Source organism: Phasianus colchicus, chromosome 1 (assembly GCF_987193195.1).
Source record: "Phasianus colchicus chromosome 1, bPhaCol1.hap1.1, whole genome shotgun sequence".
NCBI lineage: Eukaryota > Metazoa > Chordata > Aves > Galliformes > Phasianidae > Phasianus > Phasianus colchicus.
Window position 1 is genome coordinate 43,492,775 of NC_143436.1, and position 17,381 is coordinate 43,510,155.

Genomic DNA, 17,381 nt, shown 5'->3' on the forward strand with positions numbered 1-17,381 from the left:
AGGGCAGACAGGAAGATCACAAAATTCAAGCTAGCTATTCTTAACAGCTTTAAAAGTGGCAATTCATTTCCTCAGACTCTTAAATTTGTTACAAGGAAAAAGTATTTTTTAGCCTGTTCAATGTATTTGAGACATACTTCCAACAGGAAAAACTAATAGCTCATGTGAAACCCAGCTGATAGCAACTTACAGTTTTAAACTGATTATTAGTCTCAATGCCTGTCAAAGGTAGTTAATCCTCCATCAAGCCAGCCCATCTAGTATAAAAGCTTGAGCAAGATGAAATTCAGTTTTAAAAATTTCTTCTACCTGAATACCACTGGTTAGCCTCCTGGTCCGTTTCTTCAGTTCTTCATTTTCCATTTCGATTTCATTTTTTTCTCTCATCATTTTAGTAAGTGCTTTTTGTTTCCTCTGAAGTTCTTGGTTCAGTTCATCCTTTTCATCTAACAAAGCACTCTCCCTGTTTTTACTTAGTTTAAGGTTATCTGTAAGTTTTGAAATCTGATTATTTAGTTCCTCTATCTGTGTCTAGAGAAAAAAAAAACAACAAACCACCATCGAGATATACCAGATACATAACAATAGAATACAAAGACATTACCTTGTACTCACCATGAGCCTCTTAGTTTCTCTGTCAACAATCTCCTGAACATTCATATATGCCTCCTTTTGTGACGCTGCAGAAATTATCTGCTGTTCAGCATTAGCAGTCATTTCTGCTCGAAGTACCAAAAGTGCTTTACTCAAAGCCTGAAAATAAAAAATGCAAGTTCTAATACCAGAAGAAACTGATAATATAAACATCAGAAAACAACAAAATGCAACTGTATTTTATGTTGTTATGCAATTACTCTTGCTGTAGCGTACATAGAATTCTTAAACATTAAGCCACTTCAAGCATTAATTTTTATTTATGACCTAGATATGCAATTTTTGTTGACTGACTTTCTGCTGCTTCTCTTTTAGGGCTAACTGGTTCTTCAGCTGTTCCACTAGGCTCTTCATTATTGCTGAAGGTGCTCTCTTATTTGCTTCTTTTTGAGCCTCTAGTTCAGCTTTTACGTTGGCTAATTCCTTCTCCATGTGAGACAGCACTTTCTTCAATCGATTTGCTTCATCTTTCAGTAGATCCACATCAACTGTGTGCTTTTCCTGAAGCCTAATGTAAAATAAGCATTAATAGGGCACACCACTTAATTATTAGCTAGCAAACTCCAAATAAAACAACAATGTTGTATTTTGTGTTGTTAAATCATTGTACAAACACAGAATGGGCTGCGTTGAATGGGACATTCAAGCTCATCTAGTTCCAATCCACTTGTCATGGACAGGGATACCTCTCACTGGATCAGGTTGCCCAAGGCCCCAGCCAGTCTGGTCTTGCATGTATCTGGGGATGGGGCATCCATCCTTTAGGCAACCTGTTCCAGTGCCTTACCATCTCAAGAGTAAAGAAATGGTATACAGATTTGAGAATAGCAAAAAAAAAAAAAAAAGGCCGCCTTAGCAAAGAGTGTCTCCGTTTAATAAGGAAATTATTCAAGAATAGTTGAAAAATCAATCTAGAACAATGTTTTAGTTTAATTCCTGTCCTTGACTGCTACTGAAACCATCGATTTTTTTTTTTTTTTTAACAAGTCTTAAATTTTCATGGTTTAAACTTGTAGGCAGCAAGTTCAAATGGGTGGTAGTGAGTGCAGGGGAAATATCACAATAGCTTAAAGACAACTCTCATATCAAGACTAAATAAATACTTTGTTTTTGATTGGATGGCACAAAGTTTATAGCTGAAATACATTCTCTCAAGCCACATTTTTCAATATCAGCCTTAATGAAGATCTTTAAAGCAAAAATAGTTTACATTTACCAACCATAATAACTCTTACTTTTTTTTCAGCTAAACCTAAATATCACCTAAAATATGCTCAATTCAACAGACCACTTCAGTAACAGCAATGCATAGCTGACCAACTGTGACTTAATGTTAACAGTCTAAAAACTTACTGGGCTCTGATAGTCTCAAACTCTTTGATTTTCATTACAGTAATCTGTTTTTGTTTCTCCAAATCAGATGATGTTTTCTTTAATTTACCAACAAGTGAAGCAAGAGAATTGTCCTGTTCTACTACAGTTTGCTCCATTTCAGCTAAACGGAGGAAGTGTTTGTTGCTCTTAAGTGATAAAGAAGGATCTTCCATTAACTCCTGTAAAACAGAACAAATGTGTGTGATAAACATTTTACACTTTAAATCAAAGGTTAGTGATGCATTTTAAACTCAATTCTAACCAAACATTAGTATCTAGCATGTTTATCTACTGAGATACAATTCCTATACTACTTTGAAAAGAACTTTGCACATGGAAAAATCTACAGAATAACCAATTACACATGGCTGTCACCTTATCACCAACTGTCAAAGGAAAATCTGCATTAAAATAGATTTAATGCAACTGACTGAAAAGAATAAAGAAAAAATAAACCTTCCTTCTTCCCCTGTAAGTCTATAGATTAGAATAAGAACAATGATGTTATAGTCTAAAGCAGAAACGTTGTGTTTTACACTTGTCCTCTAATTCACCAATCTCAAATTCAAGAATTTCTGAAGTTCTTTCTGCATTGACCATCTGTTTATTTTTCATCATCATTATTACTTAATTTTGACTATAAAACTGTTCTTTTCAGTAACCAGTTTCAAAATGTAGGAACAACTTCACTAATCCTATAAATACACATAACTCACCAAAGCAGTCTGTTTCAATTTATTAAGAGAATTCTCAGTACACAAATCTAACTTCTGGTGTAGAACTCTGATGTCTTCTTCATGTTTCTTTGCTATTTCCTCTTGTTCCTGTTAGTTCAAAATAAAAATGTGATTCTACTGATGCACATGGAACTGAAGTACCCTCCACATTGATTCTTCAGCTACTGCTCAGTATTGTTCCTCAATTTTTCCTCCAGTTCTTCTGTTTTTTCAAAAGACTTCTCATCTTGTTAATGATTATATATATATATTTTTCCCTCTTCTCAGCACTTACTACTAGAAAAAAGTAGACTACTGCAGTTTTAAAATATATTTTAAGTAGTGTACTGCAAAAGAACAGGAGCTAGAAAGCAAACACCAAAAGCTGTTTGTTCTCCTCACCAACTGTGTCTCACTATGGGAAGTGATATTCATACTGTACAGTTTTTAGGGCTGCTTACTTTAGACTAGCTTTAATGTGATCCTATGGGTTGAATCTCTTCTAGCAGACAGAGCATAGTAGGTTCATTCTTAAGACTGCATGTTTTGTTTTATTTCCTATCCTAGAACTTGATCTTTCTCAGATAAAATAACTATATACATTAACTAAACAATGATGCTTCAGATACGTGCTTCTGATCCAAACACACTAAAACATCTTTAGTCTTGAAATATCTCCTAAACACAAGGTTTATTATTTTAAAATATACTTTAAGAATCTAAAAATTATAGAATTTGCTTTAAGAATACAATAATATGCTTTAACACAAGGTTTATACTTTAAAAGTATATTTTAAATGTCAGCATATTTAAGAAGTGTGTTTTCCATAAATGCTTTTCTTTCATACACCTTCCAAATTTACTACAAGATGCAGTCCACAGATCACTGCTGCAAATACTTGAAAAGTCTCTGGAATAATGGAGCCCACTTCTCACAGAAAATTTTATTATCTTCCTTTCATACTAATATAATTCCCAGACATATACCATATACATAAACCTCTTGACTAAGCAAACCTCTTATTTAAAGAAGTTAATATATTATACATGAACTTTCTACAGAAAAAGAAAGAAACAAAACAAGCAACTGTACTCTGTTCTGAGATAAAAAAAAAAAAAATTCAACTAGCAGTGAGGTCAACTAAAGCCTTATAAACGGAAAAAAAGTTTATGCAAAACATAAATACCTCTCTTGCTTTAGCAAGCAGGTCTTGGTATTTTTTTAACATTTCCTCCTTCTGATTTAATCGTACTTGCATATTTGCAATAGTTTGATGAGCAATTTTTATTGCATGATGGTACTCTGGATCTTCTTCTTTTTTGCATAATTCAGCTATTATTTTCTCTTTTTCTGACGTTGAAGGTAACCGAAGTCTAAGTTCATTTATAATTTTGTCCCTGGATAAAACATTTTGTTCAGCTTTCCACAGAGCAGCTTCCTTTTCTTTTAATTTCTACAACAGAAAGCAATTATTGCATTCACAGAACTCAAATGCTGCAAAAAAAAGAGCTTACATTTTAAAAAATCTAAAAAGATTTGTCTAAATGGGTTTACAATCAAAAGGTTTTCTGTATTTAATTTTGGCTGTATGGAATTACTATTAGATCAAGAAAGTCCCAGGGTATCTTCTGCTTACACACTTATGCAACCCACTTTGTACTATCAAAACTAATGTGGTGGTATTTTTGAGATTAGTAAAATGAATGTTGTACAAGAACATCCTACCTAGTAAAGATATAATCTAAATTAATCAAAAATGTTTCCCAATAATCTGTCCCAACTGAAAGAACTACATAATTACAAATAAATATATTACCTACATTTTTTCTGAGTTAAAATATTTTTAAAGAAATCAACACATTTGATGGACATTCATAAAAGGTATTTGTTAAAGAAATATAATTATGGACATAAAACTATAACCTTTATCCTTTAAATGGTATGTTACACATTTAATTACCTCCTCTAGTGATTTGCAGGTTGCCCTTGTTTCCACAATTATCCGAACATGCTCCTGAATCTTCCTCAAAGCCAGCTCAAGTTGTTGTGAGAGGGGCAAACTAGGGTCTGGAACCGATCCTGTTGCCTCTTCACACTGTACAGAAAAATTTGTATTCATATTATACAACAGCTCTGAAAAATGTGCTTCTTAGTTTATTTATAGTTAATTCAGTGCATGTACCTTTAGAGCAGTACTAAGTATTTCATTCTGTTGCTGATCATATACGTCTAATTGGCGCTGCAATTCTAATTCCCTCTGGTCCCATGCCATTTGCCTTTCTTCGTGAAACTGTAACAAATGTTTGATAAAAGCATTTTACTTATAAAAGGCAATGGATAATTTATAACCAACTTAAACAGAAAAAAAGATAAAGTGCTATTCCAATAGCCCATTTGCTATTAGAAAGTATTACAGATCCATGATGCAAAAATCTGTTACAAATCTTACTACTAAGAATCACTTCAAAATCAATTAAAGTAAAGAATATGCTGTTTTTCTAGTAGTATGCAGAAATGCATACCTTGTTCTGCTGCACAACTTCTTCTTCCAAATTATTGATTGTGCATTCGTATTCCGAAATTATGTTATGCAAATACTTCACCTCTTCCTTTTGCTTGACTAATTCTCGATTGAGTTTAAGTTTCTGCAGATGGAGTTCCTCCATCCTCATATGCCATTCTATTACCTAATAATGAAAGATAAACAGTATTATAATCTACCAAGCCTACAGGACACCTAGATGCAGTTACACTTCAGCTCTGAGGAAGGGCGGCACTTATCCAAGCAAGGGAAATATTTTTTAAATTTCTTCCTTTGAATGAGGCAGCATAGTAAGATTATGAACCGCAAAAGGAATTATGAAAAGCTTAGAAGACAACTGGATAGTCAAAATGTTTCACCCACGCCAACAAAAACCTCTCTCTAAATAATTTTCAAATGACCTAACCAACTACACAGGGATTTGGAAGAGAAGTGAAAATACCTTATTCAAATTGCAAATTGCAAAGCAGTATTTTAACAATGGCAAAATATGGCTAAGTAGAATTATATGGGTATAATAGCATTTCTGAGCATACTTCCCTTGGATCTATTTAGAAGTCAGGAATTTGTAGCAAAGATTTCAGTACAAGCTCATGTAACAGAAGTTCAGAATATTACTATTTAATTTAATTTAGTGCATAATTTAATTTAATTCATAATTTAATTAACTTTAATGCAATTTAATTCACAGTAAGACCCTATTTCCTATGCCAATTAATTAGAAAAAGAAAATTAGTAACTCCGACTGCACTGACTTTTACACAGCAAATAACTAATCATGTTGCTACTTTTTTAAAATAGGAAAACCAATAATGACAGCTGTCTTACTCTGACACAGTACATTTGAGATCTTGAAGTTCTACATTAAACAGAGGTTCAGGAAACACACTGAAATGAAATTTAGCATAAATGCTAAATTAGATTCAGATTGCTATTCAAAACTGTAAGAAAGCAAACCTTCTGAGCTCCTCTCGTATCCTTCAATGCAGTTAATAATTCTTCTAAACTTTTCAGCTTCAACTCCACCTCCAATGCTCTGTTTTCTGCATTTCGACGGTCCTCCTGGGCACGCTGAACTTCTTCTAGGATTTTCAGTTTGTCACTCTGTAGCTGAATCATTGTCCTCGAGAATTTTTCTTGTTGTGCTAAAGGTAGAGCCCCACTAAACTGTCTCCGCAAAGACTGAACTGTCTGTTGTAGATGTTTAGCTCTATTCCTTCCTTCCAGTCGCGCAAAATATAAGGCATGCTCTCTCTCATCAAGTTTCTGCTCTAAATGTAGATTGTGGATTTCCACCTTCTGTAGTTTCAATTTTAGAGTCTCCAACTTGCCTATAGCAATGGATTCACTGTCTTGAAGGGCTATGATATGCTGATGCAGTTTTGCAATAACTGCTTTTTCATCAGACTGTGCCTAAGAACAAAATTATAGATCAAAATTATTTTTCAGGTATGTTAATGCAGTGTATTAATGCAGCTATTACCTTTTGTATTTTATAAATTGCATGATTTTTATTCCACAGATACAAGCCTCTAAAAAGAACTTTTTATTTTTCCAATCTTATTAATACAGCCATACGTCTGAAGAAGACCTTTTCAGATACCAATCTTAAAAACTGTTTCCTTCCAAAATACCAGGGAGTAGGGAAGAAAAGCAAACCCAAGCATACCAAATATAATAACATAAAAGCCGTCAGAAGTGTTATACCCAGGGATTGAAACCATTCTAGAAGATGGAGACAATCCCGAGAAATTGTAGTAAGAGAACAAGATAGCAAGCTTTATCTTCAAGCTTCACAAGCCAAAGCCTGTCTCATAAAAATAAAAACATTAAAAAAAACACTACCAACACTCTTGATCTTCTGTTTAAAAATTGACCCATATTAATTATATAGGAATATATCTAAATAACACAGAAATAAGCTCAGGATCAGGATTTTTTTCTTAGCTGTACAACTAGAAATGGAAAAAAACATATACATAATTATGAAAGTAAATACACAAAATTCCTGAAAGGGTGTGAACAAAGGACTGGTTTGTTGAGATCCTTCTGAAATACTTTTACAGGTTCCTCACTTATTGTAAAATTATTTCATTTCTTCCCTGGCCTGAGAAAAAAAAAATTCAAAGTGGAGTGCTAATAAACATTAATATTGCTGTACCTGATAGTCTAAGACTTGCATTCTAAGAGATTCCACTTCCTTCTCTCTGCATTGCTGGCGTGCCTCTAGAGCTTCAACTTGCATTTTTGCAACATCAGACAGTTCTCTCAACCTTACAGGAAAAACAAGAGTATTGTGTTGCTTCAAACACCTAATAACTTGTTAAGTTTTTCTACACTGATCACGGTAAGAAAAGATGCTTATTTTGTACCCTCATATCAAATATTTGAAGTTTGTTTTCTTTTTCCTTTCAGCACTCTTCTCTACTGCTCAGCAATCTTGTTAGAAAAACTCTTTTTTATTGCTTCTCACCTTTTATGATGGATTTTTCCTGTAAGTTTCCTACCAATAATCTTCTCAAAGAAAACAAAGTCATGTTTTTTTCCTTTAAGTACCTCTCTCCTTCTCTGTCTCACTCCCAGTTCAAGATGTCAACGCGCAACAGGATTCATTCTCTATTCCATTCTCTCCTTTCCCAAGTCTAAAGCCCCATTTTCAGCATCAGAATCACTGCACATATCCACAGACTTTGCTAATTTAGGAATATAGCAGGATTATGTTATTTGTTGTGGATGGTTGTGGCATAGAAACAGGAAAAAAAAACCTTAACTAATTTGTTTAAACATGGTAGCAATGAATATTTTAGGATACACTTATAATTATCTATCCAGGACAGCATTTAATTCCTTGTTCAAATCGCAATGAGTCAAAAATTAAACACTTAATTTCAACTCCAAATTTGGGATATATAAATGCAAAAAAAAAATAAAACATTGAAAAGTGTTATATGCAAGTATTTGAGCCAGTACTTTTTTTTTTTTCTTTTTTTTTTCTTTTTTGCACAAATCCAAACACTACATTATGTATTTGTTACCTCAGCACTTACTTTGATACTTCAATCTTGAGCTCCATCTCACGCTTCTCTAGGTCCATGATTTGTCGTCTGTCTGCATCACTCACTGCCTTACTTACACTGTTTGACAGTTCATCTCTTAATTCCTGTTCCACTTTCTGTGCCTCAAGATTGATTTTGGTGAGCTTAAAAACAAAGCAAAAAAAGAGAACGATATTGTAAGCACACAACTGATCACAAACCTGCAAAGAAAATAAACTGCCCAAAGTAATTTCTTTTAAAGTCATTACAAAACACTGTTCAGCCATATTTGAAATGTAGTTTATTTTCTCTTTGCTTAAACATATTTTTGTTCAAAGCATTGCATGCATTTCGTGGGAGATATACAGATCAGCGTGGAACAGATTTCTAAATTAAACCCTATTTTAATTAGTGAATTTTCTTAAAATCATTCCGGCAAAGATCTTGCTTTTAAAAGAAAAAAAGAAAAAAAATAGTAAAACTATAAACTCTTTAGGAAATGAACTGTTTTACTTATATATTTAATTTACTGTCCAGCATATTAGGATCGATAACAGAAATACTGGAAATAAATGTCCAGATTCCTAACCATATATCTATCCATATTTACTTCGTTCTTTTTTAAAAACTCCTTTATCAAGCAACCTGATTGTTAAATATTGAGTAAACAGAGTATCACATCAAAGAGCATTAGGAAAAGACAGGACGCATGAAAAGCATTACAGGACACACAGAACCTTAGGAATTAATTTACCAAATACAGTTCTGGCAGATTAATTTGATACAACTCATCAATTAAATAATAAGCACAAGTCTTACAAAGAGAGGCTGATGGAACTGGGACTGTTCTGTCTGGAGAAGAGGAGGCTCAGGGAAGACCTTATCACTCTCTATAACTACCTGAAAAGAGGTTGTGGCAAGATGGTGATCTGACACTTCTCCAGCATAACTAGTGATAGGACAAGAGGGAATGGCCTCAAGTTGCACCCAGGGGAGGTTCAAGTTAGATATTACGAAAAATTTAACTTGGAAAGAGTGGTCAAGTACTGGAACAGGCTCCCAGGAAGGTAGTTGAGTCACCATCCCTGGAAGTGTTCAAGAAATGTTTAGATGTTGTACTGAGGGACATAGTTTAGTGGGAAAATACTGGTGGTAGGTGGACAGGTGGACTAGGTGATCTTGGAGACCTCTTCCACCTTGGTGATTCTATGATTAAGGAGTAATTAATTTCCTAAACAAACAAAACTGTTTGGTATATCTTATTGTCTGGATTTCATATATTTGAGGCAGTACTCTGAAAAAATATCAAACTACTCAAATAGAGGTTCTTATGGGAACTGTGAAAAGAGTAAGAAAACAAGGTCACATTGAAAGAGATTTATGAGTTTAAAATGTGAAGATTTCAAATTCTCAAAGTGATTGTGCAGTTTTCATTAATTACCTGAAATAATGCCTGAGCTATTAATGAAATAGAAGAAATTATTCCATCACAAGAGGTTCTAAGAACATCAGAAAAATTAGAATTTAAAAAATTGAATAAAGTCTCCTACTATTAAATAATGAATTTATAAAACAAACTTCAAATAGAAATACTGGGGACAAAGAAATCCACCAAGATTAAAACTGATGTAACGAGTAATTATAAGGATCATCAGCTTCAACAGCACATTACTTCTATGCCTGTATTATAGAAAATTCTTGGCATGTCACATAAGAATATAGTTTGCAAAAGAATCATGACATTCACTTACAAAGCTCTAATAATTGAAATTATCAACAATAAAGGGAAAATTAGCAGAGAAGATTGTATGAAATACACATAAGAAACGGGTGAAGAATAAGCTTCTTCCTGATAAACTAGAAAACTATGTCAAATTGTTCATCATGTGTTTTATAGAGAACAAATGTTATTTGAAATAAACTGTATTTATTTTTTTAAACAGATGTCCAGTCATGCAAATTTGCAGCTCATAAAAGGCATCTATATTTTGCATCATAAATTTGTCAGTCAAAATGATATATAACTAATACTTTTCAAGAAACTCGAGTATATGCTTCTAATGTGTGTCAAATTATGTTGTTAATTCTGAACACGCTTACCTCAGCAAACTTTGTTTCCAATTCGAAATTGCGTTCTTCTACTTGCTTTAAAGTATTTCTTAAATGTTCATACATATGTTGAGAATGTTCTGCTCTCTGTCTTTCATTTAGTTCCTTCATTTCCAACATGGCAATTTTCTTAGAAATTGATGAAATCTCACTGTTGGTTACTGCTTTCGTTGCCTTGTCCATGGCATTGTCATCCCCTATATTCAAAAATATTTACATTACTGAATACACAGGCTGATTCAACTATGAAAATTATTTACACCTTGAAGGATTCTCCCTTTATCCTTGTTATATAAACTTTATTGAAACATACATTAGATTAGATGTTGGGGAAATATTTTACTGAGAGAGTGGTGAGGTGCTGGAACAGGTTGCCTAGAGAGGTTGTGGATGTCCCATCCCTGGAGGTGTTTAAGACCAGGTTGGATGGGGCCCTGGGCAGCCTGGTCTAGTACCTCCCTAGTAGCTGGCGACCCTGCCTGTGGTGGGTGGGTTGGAAGTTGATGATCCTTGAGATCCCTTCCAACCCAACCCATTCTATGATTCTATATTGTTTGTTAAACTGGAGGCACAACTATTTAAAAAGTATTGCCTTATTACATTTTTAAAATATCTGATCAGGCTAAAATATTATTATCCATTTTATATGGGTGTATCTGCAATTGTGGTTAGAGAACTAACAACTGCTTTCGGTCTTTTTTCAGCTGGTAAATCTTCAAGAAATTTAATTAAAAATCTTTAAAAGAAAAATAACTGAATGAGTTCTTGAATAACAAGAACATATGTAAAATGTAAATAAGGAAAAATAACATTTTGCTTCTGAACATGAATCCAGGAAAAAAAGATCATTTTCTGACCACCAATGAAGTATTCTGATTGACAACTGAATTAGAAAAAAAAATAAAATCAGTAGATATAGCTTTGCAAGTTCTGGCTTTTGAACCCTTGACACAACAATCTAAAAGTCAATGCAGAATAGTTTCCAGAGGAAAAAAACAATCTTGGTTTTGGTAGAATAGGTAAGTAAAATGAAACCAAACAAAAGAAAAAAAAAATCACACAGAAATTATTTGAAAAAATTAAGACTATTAATGCAAAAAAATTTTTTTTTAAACAGATAGATTAATTTTAAAACATTGTAAAATACAACTTTTACATAGAACCATTTGTATTTTAATGTTGCAATTCAACCTCCACACTTACCCAGTTTAGTCATTTGTTCCCAAGCCTGTTCTATAGTATGAAGTTTCTCTTTTGTGATTTCCAGTTCCTTATTCAAGAAATTTATCTGTGCTTTTAAGGATTCATTTTCATGCTACATGACAGAAAATTTGCAACATAACAGCAAGTTATTAAACTTTAGCAGACTTGACGTTTATTATCTATAAAATCTTAAATTAACACATTTTATGTAAGTACAACAAATTTATGTTTTGGAACAGAATAGCTTAAGTTGCCTCATAAGCTTTTTCTGTTGAATTTTACTATCAAACTACTACTACCACAGATATTTAGCATCACTTTGGTACTTTGGTTCCTAGATTTCTTCATCTAATTCTAGATGGTCTAAGTTTGTCATACTAAGCATATCCTTTCGAGCAGGAAGAAGAGAAGTACTTCTGGAGGATATTTCATCTTACACCTAAGTACATGTTTGAGATTGATCATTAGGATTCTTTTAAATCTTTTAGGTATCTAACAGGATGCCACATATCTCTCCTCCACAGAAAAATATGAATTTCTATACTAACCAGTGAAACAAATAGAATTCTTCATATTAATTTCAATTTCTAATTTTCTAAACACATTTTTAGGTTGCCGTTCATAAATTATTATTTAACTGTCAAATTCCTGAAATACGTACTGAAAATTTTCATACATACAAAAAAATCCATAAAATATAGAAGGAATAATTCCTCAATTTTGCTAACAAAATGCAACTACCCAATTCTAAACAGACAAATTTAATTGTATGGTAAAGTTTACCCATCACGTATACTTATCCCTTATCAACCACAAACAACCCAAAACACAAGAAAATTTCATTAATTCTAACAATTCATACTTTTGTTGACAATTACTTCTGACATGAATGCAGGGCAGAAGGTAGAAACTCAGCTTTGAAGGTAGAAACTCCTCTATGAATAACCTTTCTATTTAAGGATACTTGCCTATTTTCAGCTCCTATTTCATGCTGCAAACATATTACAAACATCCTTTACTGATTTATTTGTTCATTTCATACCTACAGACACCGCCCTTTGGAAGTGTTACATTCTTATAACTCAAGAATGAGTTAAAATACTTTCTTTGAGAGAAAGCCTGGAGAGTGCAATCATTCGACTTTCCTTATGACCTCTAACACTGAAAATTCTAACAGACATTGTGTTTGACAGCCTGGTTTTGGTAATCAGAGCACCATAGAACAAACATATTCACAGCTTCTTAAAATCCAAACAAGCCAAAACAAACAACAACAACAACAACAAAAAACAATACCAGCAACAAATTAAAGAAGCTTTTAAGTGTGGAATGAAAGCTGGAACTTTTCATGGTTCTTAATGCACTGACAAATTACCAGTACGCAAATTAAAATTTGATAGCAACAATTAGACTTGCTGCAACATTTCATACCCATCATAGAAATGTTTTAACTTGTGGTTTTAGTGTTAGGACTTCCAACGCTACTGAAGACACGTTCCGTCTTTCTATTAACCCAGCAGAAAAAAAAACACAGAATGAAAGTACAGTGAGGTGTAGTTTTGAACCTTAAGGCTCAAAGGTAACACAGACTTTACCTCCATGTGTTCCATGTTCGTTGTCCGCTGGACGAGCAAATTATCTTTTTGTAACATATCTCTGTATTTAGCAGTTAATGCATTATACTGCTTATTAGCCAGTTCTAGTTCAGACAGTGGGACACTACCATCCAACACTTTTTGTAGAGCTGCAATCTTAAAGCTAGCCATTTCCTATGAAAATAATCAATATAATGGGATAATGAGATTTACTAGATAAAAATTACTTTGAAGAAAAAGAGAATAGTTATTATAATGTTAGGATACGATACTGTTTTAACTTACTACATTAATATACATCTTTATGAACTGTTTGCAACAAACACTGACAAAATTTTGCTGGTACTGAACTGTCCAGATGATTCTATCATTAGTTACCTCTACATCATAACACAATTGCAAAAACATACTTTATAAAGATGAGTTAATGCAGGCGCTATCAACCTGAAGGGCCAAGAAATGTGATATGATTTCATATGAGACTTTCAGAAGAACTTACTGAGTTCTTCTATATAAAGAACTTATAAAGCTATTTCGGAAGAAAACAGATCTCATATTATAAATACAAAGAAAGCTTTGACAAAACAGCATTGAGCAAGCACTTACATAAAGCATTCAACAAACTAGTTGCTCAAGTTTTTTAAAAAAGTATATGTATTGCCAAATTGTAAAAGTAAAATATACCTTGAATCGTTGCAAATGTCCAATCTTCCCTTCAACTGCAGTCTCCATATGTGTAATTTCACTCTTCAATTTCTCATTTTCTTTTCTAAGACGTCTTTCTACCTCAAGTAGAGTGGTATACTGCCTTGTTAATGACCTTTCATTAACGCGTAAAACAGTTATTTTTCTATTATTTTCTGCAAGCCATTTTTTTGTTTCATCAGGATCCAGCTCAAGTGCACTGAGTAAATTCTGTAAAAATACATTTTTTTTAACAAGAATGTTGTACAGAAATATGGTAGAATTCAAACTAATTTTCATAATTCCATTAATCTGAAATAATTTAGTTTTGTAATAAAATATACATGCAGATTAAATACATACATAAACACACAAGGAAAGAAAAAATCTAAATCTTCAAAGTCATTCATTTCTGAAGAATAGTTTCCAAACTTAGAATAAAAATAATTCTCTACATATTCAGCAGCTTTCATTCTTTTATTAACCTTATATATTTCTAATTATAACAAAATGTTTTTAAATCATCTTCCATACTAAATAAAATTAGCATGGCACCTAACAAACACTAAAATGACCTGCTCTGACCCATATTTTCAGAACTAAGATCTGTAAAGTAACCACATGATCTCTGCCCTCTCATAGGTACATTCATGTGTGCACATGTTTGTACGCATATACAAATCCTGGAGGGGTTGTGGAAACAAACTATAGTGACTCAGGTCACAGAAGACACTTGAGCTTTAGCTTTGCTGTTGTACACATCAGCCAAGACAGGGAAAAGGAACTGGAGCTGTAAAAATCCCAGATTTCTCCAACCTTAATGAAGAAGAGTAGTCTTTCTTGTGGCTCCTGGAAGCCTGAAGCGATATTCAAAAATCTAGTTCCTTAACAACTAGCTTGCTTTCTGCTTTTTAGGCCTACAGTAAAATGCTGTAGGTGTCTTAACAATAATAGTATAGTTTACTTTTTGTATTCTTCATATTGACTGTACAGTTCCCTGACAGTTAACTACACTTCAATAATAAATAAATCATTTTCCAGATGCTTAGATTTAAATTGAGCAGATTTTCCCTGTGCAACATTTTGCTGTTCTAATAAATTATAGTACTGTTTTATAATCACTCTTTATTGGCTTCTACTTATTAATATGTTTTTAAAGAGGAAGCACCAAAAGTACTTACAGAATATTCCTTTATTTTTGTAGCATCTTGTTCTTTTTGCTCCTCTAGCTTTTTCTTTTCCTCTTTCATTTCTTCTGATTCTTTCTGCCAGTTTTCCTTTTCTCTAAAGCAGGAATTAAATACATTCCTTCAGAATCATGAAGCACTTGGTGATTTTCAAAACCGTATCTAAGCCAGCAACACTGAAATACTGCAAACCAAGATTATTATCTTTTTAAAGCAATAAGGTAATTTTTTAAAGGTATTATAAATTATAGGTAACTGAAAAGAGATAACTGAAAATTTATCTCCCCTGTTTGGGTTGCAGCTAGACTAACGTTTTCCCTCTGGAAATAGGCAAAATTAAACTTAGACTCCTCATATCCAAGATCAGCATTACAGGTCCAAATTAAAAAAAAAAAAAAAGGCAAGCAATGGCTTCAACATTAACTCAAATTTTCAACGGTCTTGCAAGTCTTTCCTTCCATAGCATTAATTTTGTTTCAGGTGCGCAGACATCATCATTTCCCAGTCTAGCTTTTCTATTTCAGTTAATAAAAACATAAAACCACTAAGACTTGCAGTGGCCCAAATTACTCTTCTCTATTAAAGAATATCCTTCCCTTACTTCAACCTGTAACACATTTAGAGGAGGAGCCTTGAATTATTACAGAATCATAGAATTGTAGGGGCTGGAATGGACCTCTAGAGATCATGTCATCTGGTCCAACCCCTCTGCCAAAGATGTCTCCCTAGGCCGAGTTGCACAGGTAGGCATCCAGGCAGGTCTTGAATATCTCCAGAGAAGGAGTCTCCACAACCTCTCTGGGCAGTGATCCACCACCCTTACTGTGAAGAAGTTCTTAGCACATTAGTGTGGAACTTCCTATGCTTCAGTTTCTGACCATTTCCCCTTGTCCTGTCGCCACGCACTGCTGAAGAGTCTGCTTTGTCTCCCTCACCTTAGTATTTATAGACATTGATCAGATGTACTCTTAGTTTTCTTTTTTCAAGGCTGAACAGAGCCAGGTTGCTCAATCTTTCTTCATAATAGAGGAGCTCCAGGCCCTTTATCATCTTCATGGCTGGACTCTTTCAGGAATACCCCTGTCTTTTTTGTACCAGAGAGCCCAAAATTGGACAAAATACTCCAGGTAAGGCCTCAGCAGGGCAGACCTGCTTTTTAATGTATCCCCAGGACACACTGCTGGCTCATGGCCAACCTGCTGTCCAACAGACACCCAGGTCTTTCTCTGCAGGTTCCTCCCTGTGACATAGGTACGTAATCAAGTTGTAAATGAGGCAATATATTATCTCTCTTAATGCCTCAATGAAAACACTATCTGGGAAATCATAACTAACTCAGTGAACAAACAGAAGCTCTTACAAGGTGAAACACTATTTTTCCAAAAGTCATCCAGTCACTGCTGTTCCAATCCCAAAACAGAAAGGATACAACAGATACAACTAGAAGTCTGCTAGCAACCCAAATCAGCATATTGACTCCCATGCTTTTAGCAAATTAGGGTCCTTTGACTGTAAAAAGAACTTTATGGAAATTAGATTTAATTAAACATATGAGAGAACTGAGAGAAACAAGCATAAAGGACTGAAGATCTGAAATCCTGAAAGAGAGATGTCTGACTCTTTTTGGATAACCATTTTTTTGTGGGTTTTTTCTCCCTCAGAGAAACTGCTAAGACTCTATGCAATGTGAAAGCCAGTAACACAATATTCTAATAAATATCAGAAATCAGATGCAGAAAGTACAATGCAATTATCATTTTAGATTATGCAGAAAAAGATGCAGTAGAAGAAGTTTTATGTAAGAGTTCTCTAAGTTTTTTCAGGACTAAAGAATATACAGGACAACCAGCTCCAAGATCAGCAGCATTTCTGACAGTAACCAAAGAACCACTCCAGTGTAGCTGTAAATTTTGACTGAAAATTATTAAACGTACATATTTGAACTGAAGAATTCAGAGAAGAACAATACCTTTGATACTCTTTATAAAGCAAGCCTTGTTGATGACGAATTACTGCAAATTTTCGTTTATAGTCCTCTACTGCATCTTCTAATTGTTTAAGTAACTTTTCTTTATTTTCCAGTTCCTAGAGATTATTTTCCAAATAAAAAAAAAATTGAAGGCATTATTACAGACCTTAAACATAAAAGCATTAATCAGAATTACAGTTTTTCCTTTTACTTTTTATGATAGATACTTCTGACATGAATTCTGTAAATTGCAGATATGAAATGTCTTTCTGTAGAAGCAACATGTGAAAAAAAAGTCCAATAAATACTGTC

At 33.5% G+C, this 17,381-nt stretch overlaps 1 protein-coding gene across 8 annotated transcripts in view; it reads right to left on the bottom strand.

Moving 5' to 3' along the window:
• The window catches only part of CEP290 (centrosomal protein 290), a 52,416-nt gene that overhangs the window by 16,235 nt on the left and 18,800 nt on the right, over window positions 1-17,381 (bottom strand). For all 8 annotated transcript variants that reach the window (XM_031589631.2, XM_031589628.2, XM_090139549.1 and 5 more), the window contains 18 exons: window positions 17,070-17,185; window positions 15,095-15,197; window positions 13,914-14,144; window positions 13,230-13,403; window positions 11,635-11,746; window positions 10,423-10,628; window positions 8,335-8,486; window positions 7,449-7,560; window positions 6,245-6,700; window positions 5,268-5,432; window positions 4,928-5,035; window positions 4,706-4,840; window positions 3,932-4,198; window positions 2,745-2,852; window positions 2,008-2,207; window positions 949-1,162; window positions 616-753; window positions 310-531 (listed from right to left, as the gene is read on the bottom strand). In XM_031589631.2, coding sequence (XP_031445491.2) covers window positions 310-531; window positions 616-753; window positions 949-1,162; window positions 2,008-2,207; window positions 2,745-2,852; window positions 3,932-4,198; window positions 4,706-4,840; window positions 4,928-5,035; window positions 5,268-5,432; window positions 6,245-6,700; window positions 7,449-7,560; window positions 8,335-8,486; window positions 10,423-10,628; window positions 11,635-11,746; window positions 13,230-13,403; window positions 13,914-14,144; window positions 15,095-15,197; window positions 17,070-17,185 — 3,219 coding nt within the window. The remainder of the gene's footprint in view (window positions 1-309; window positions 532-615; window positions 754-948; window positions 1,163-2,007; window positions 2,208-2,744; window positions 2,853-3,931; window positions 4,199-4,705; window positions 4,841-4,927; window positions 5,036-5,267; window positions 5,433-6,244; window positions 6,701-7,448; window positions 7,561-8,334; window positions 8,487-10,422; window positions 10,629-11,634; window positions 11,747-13,229; window positions 13,404-13,913; window positions 14,145-15,094; window positions 15,198-17,069; window positions 17,186-17,381) is intronic.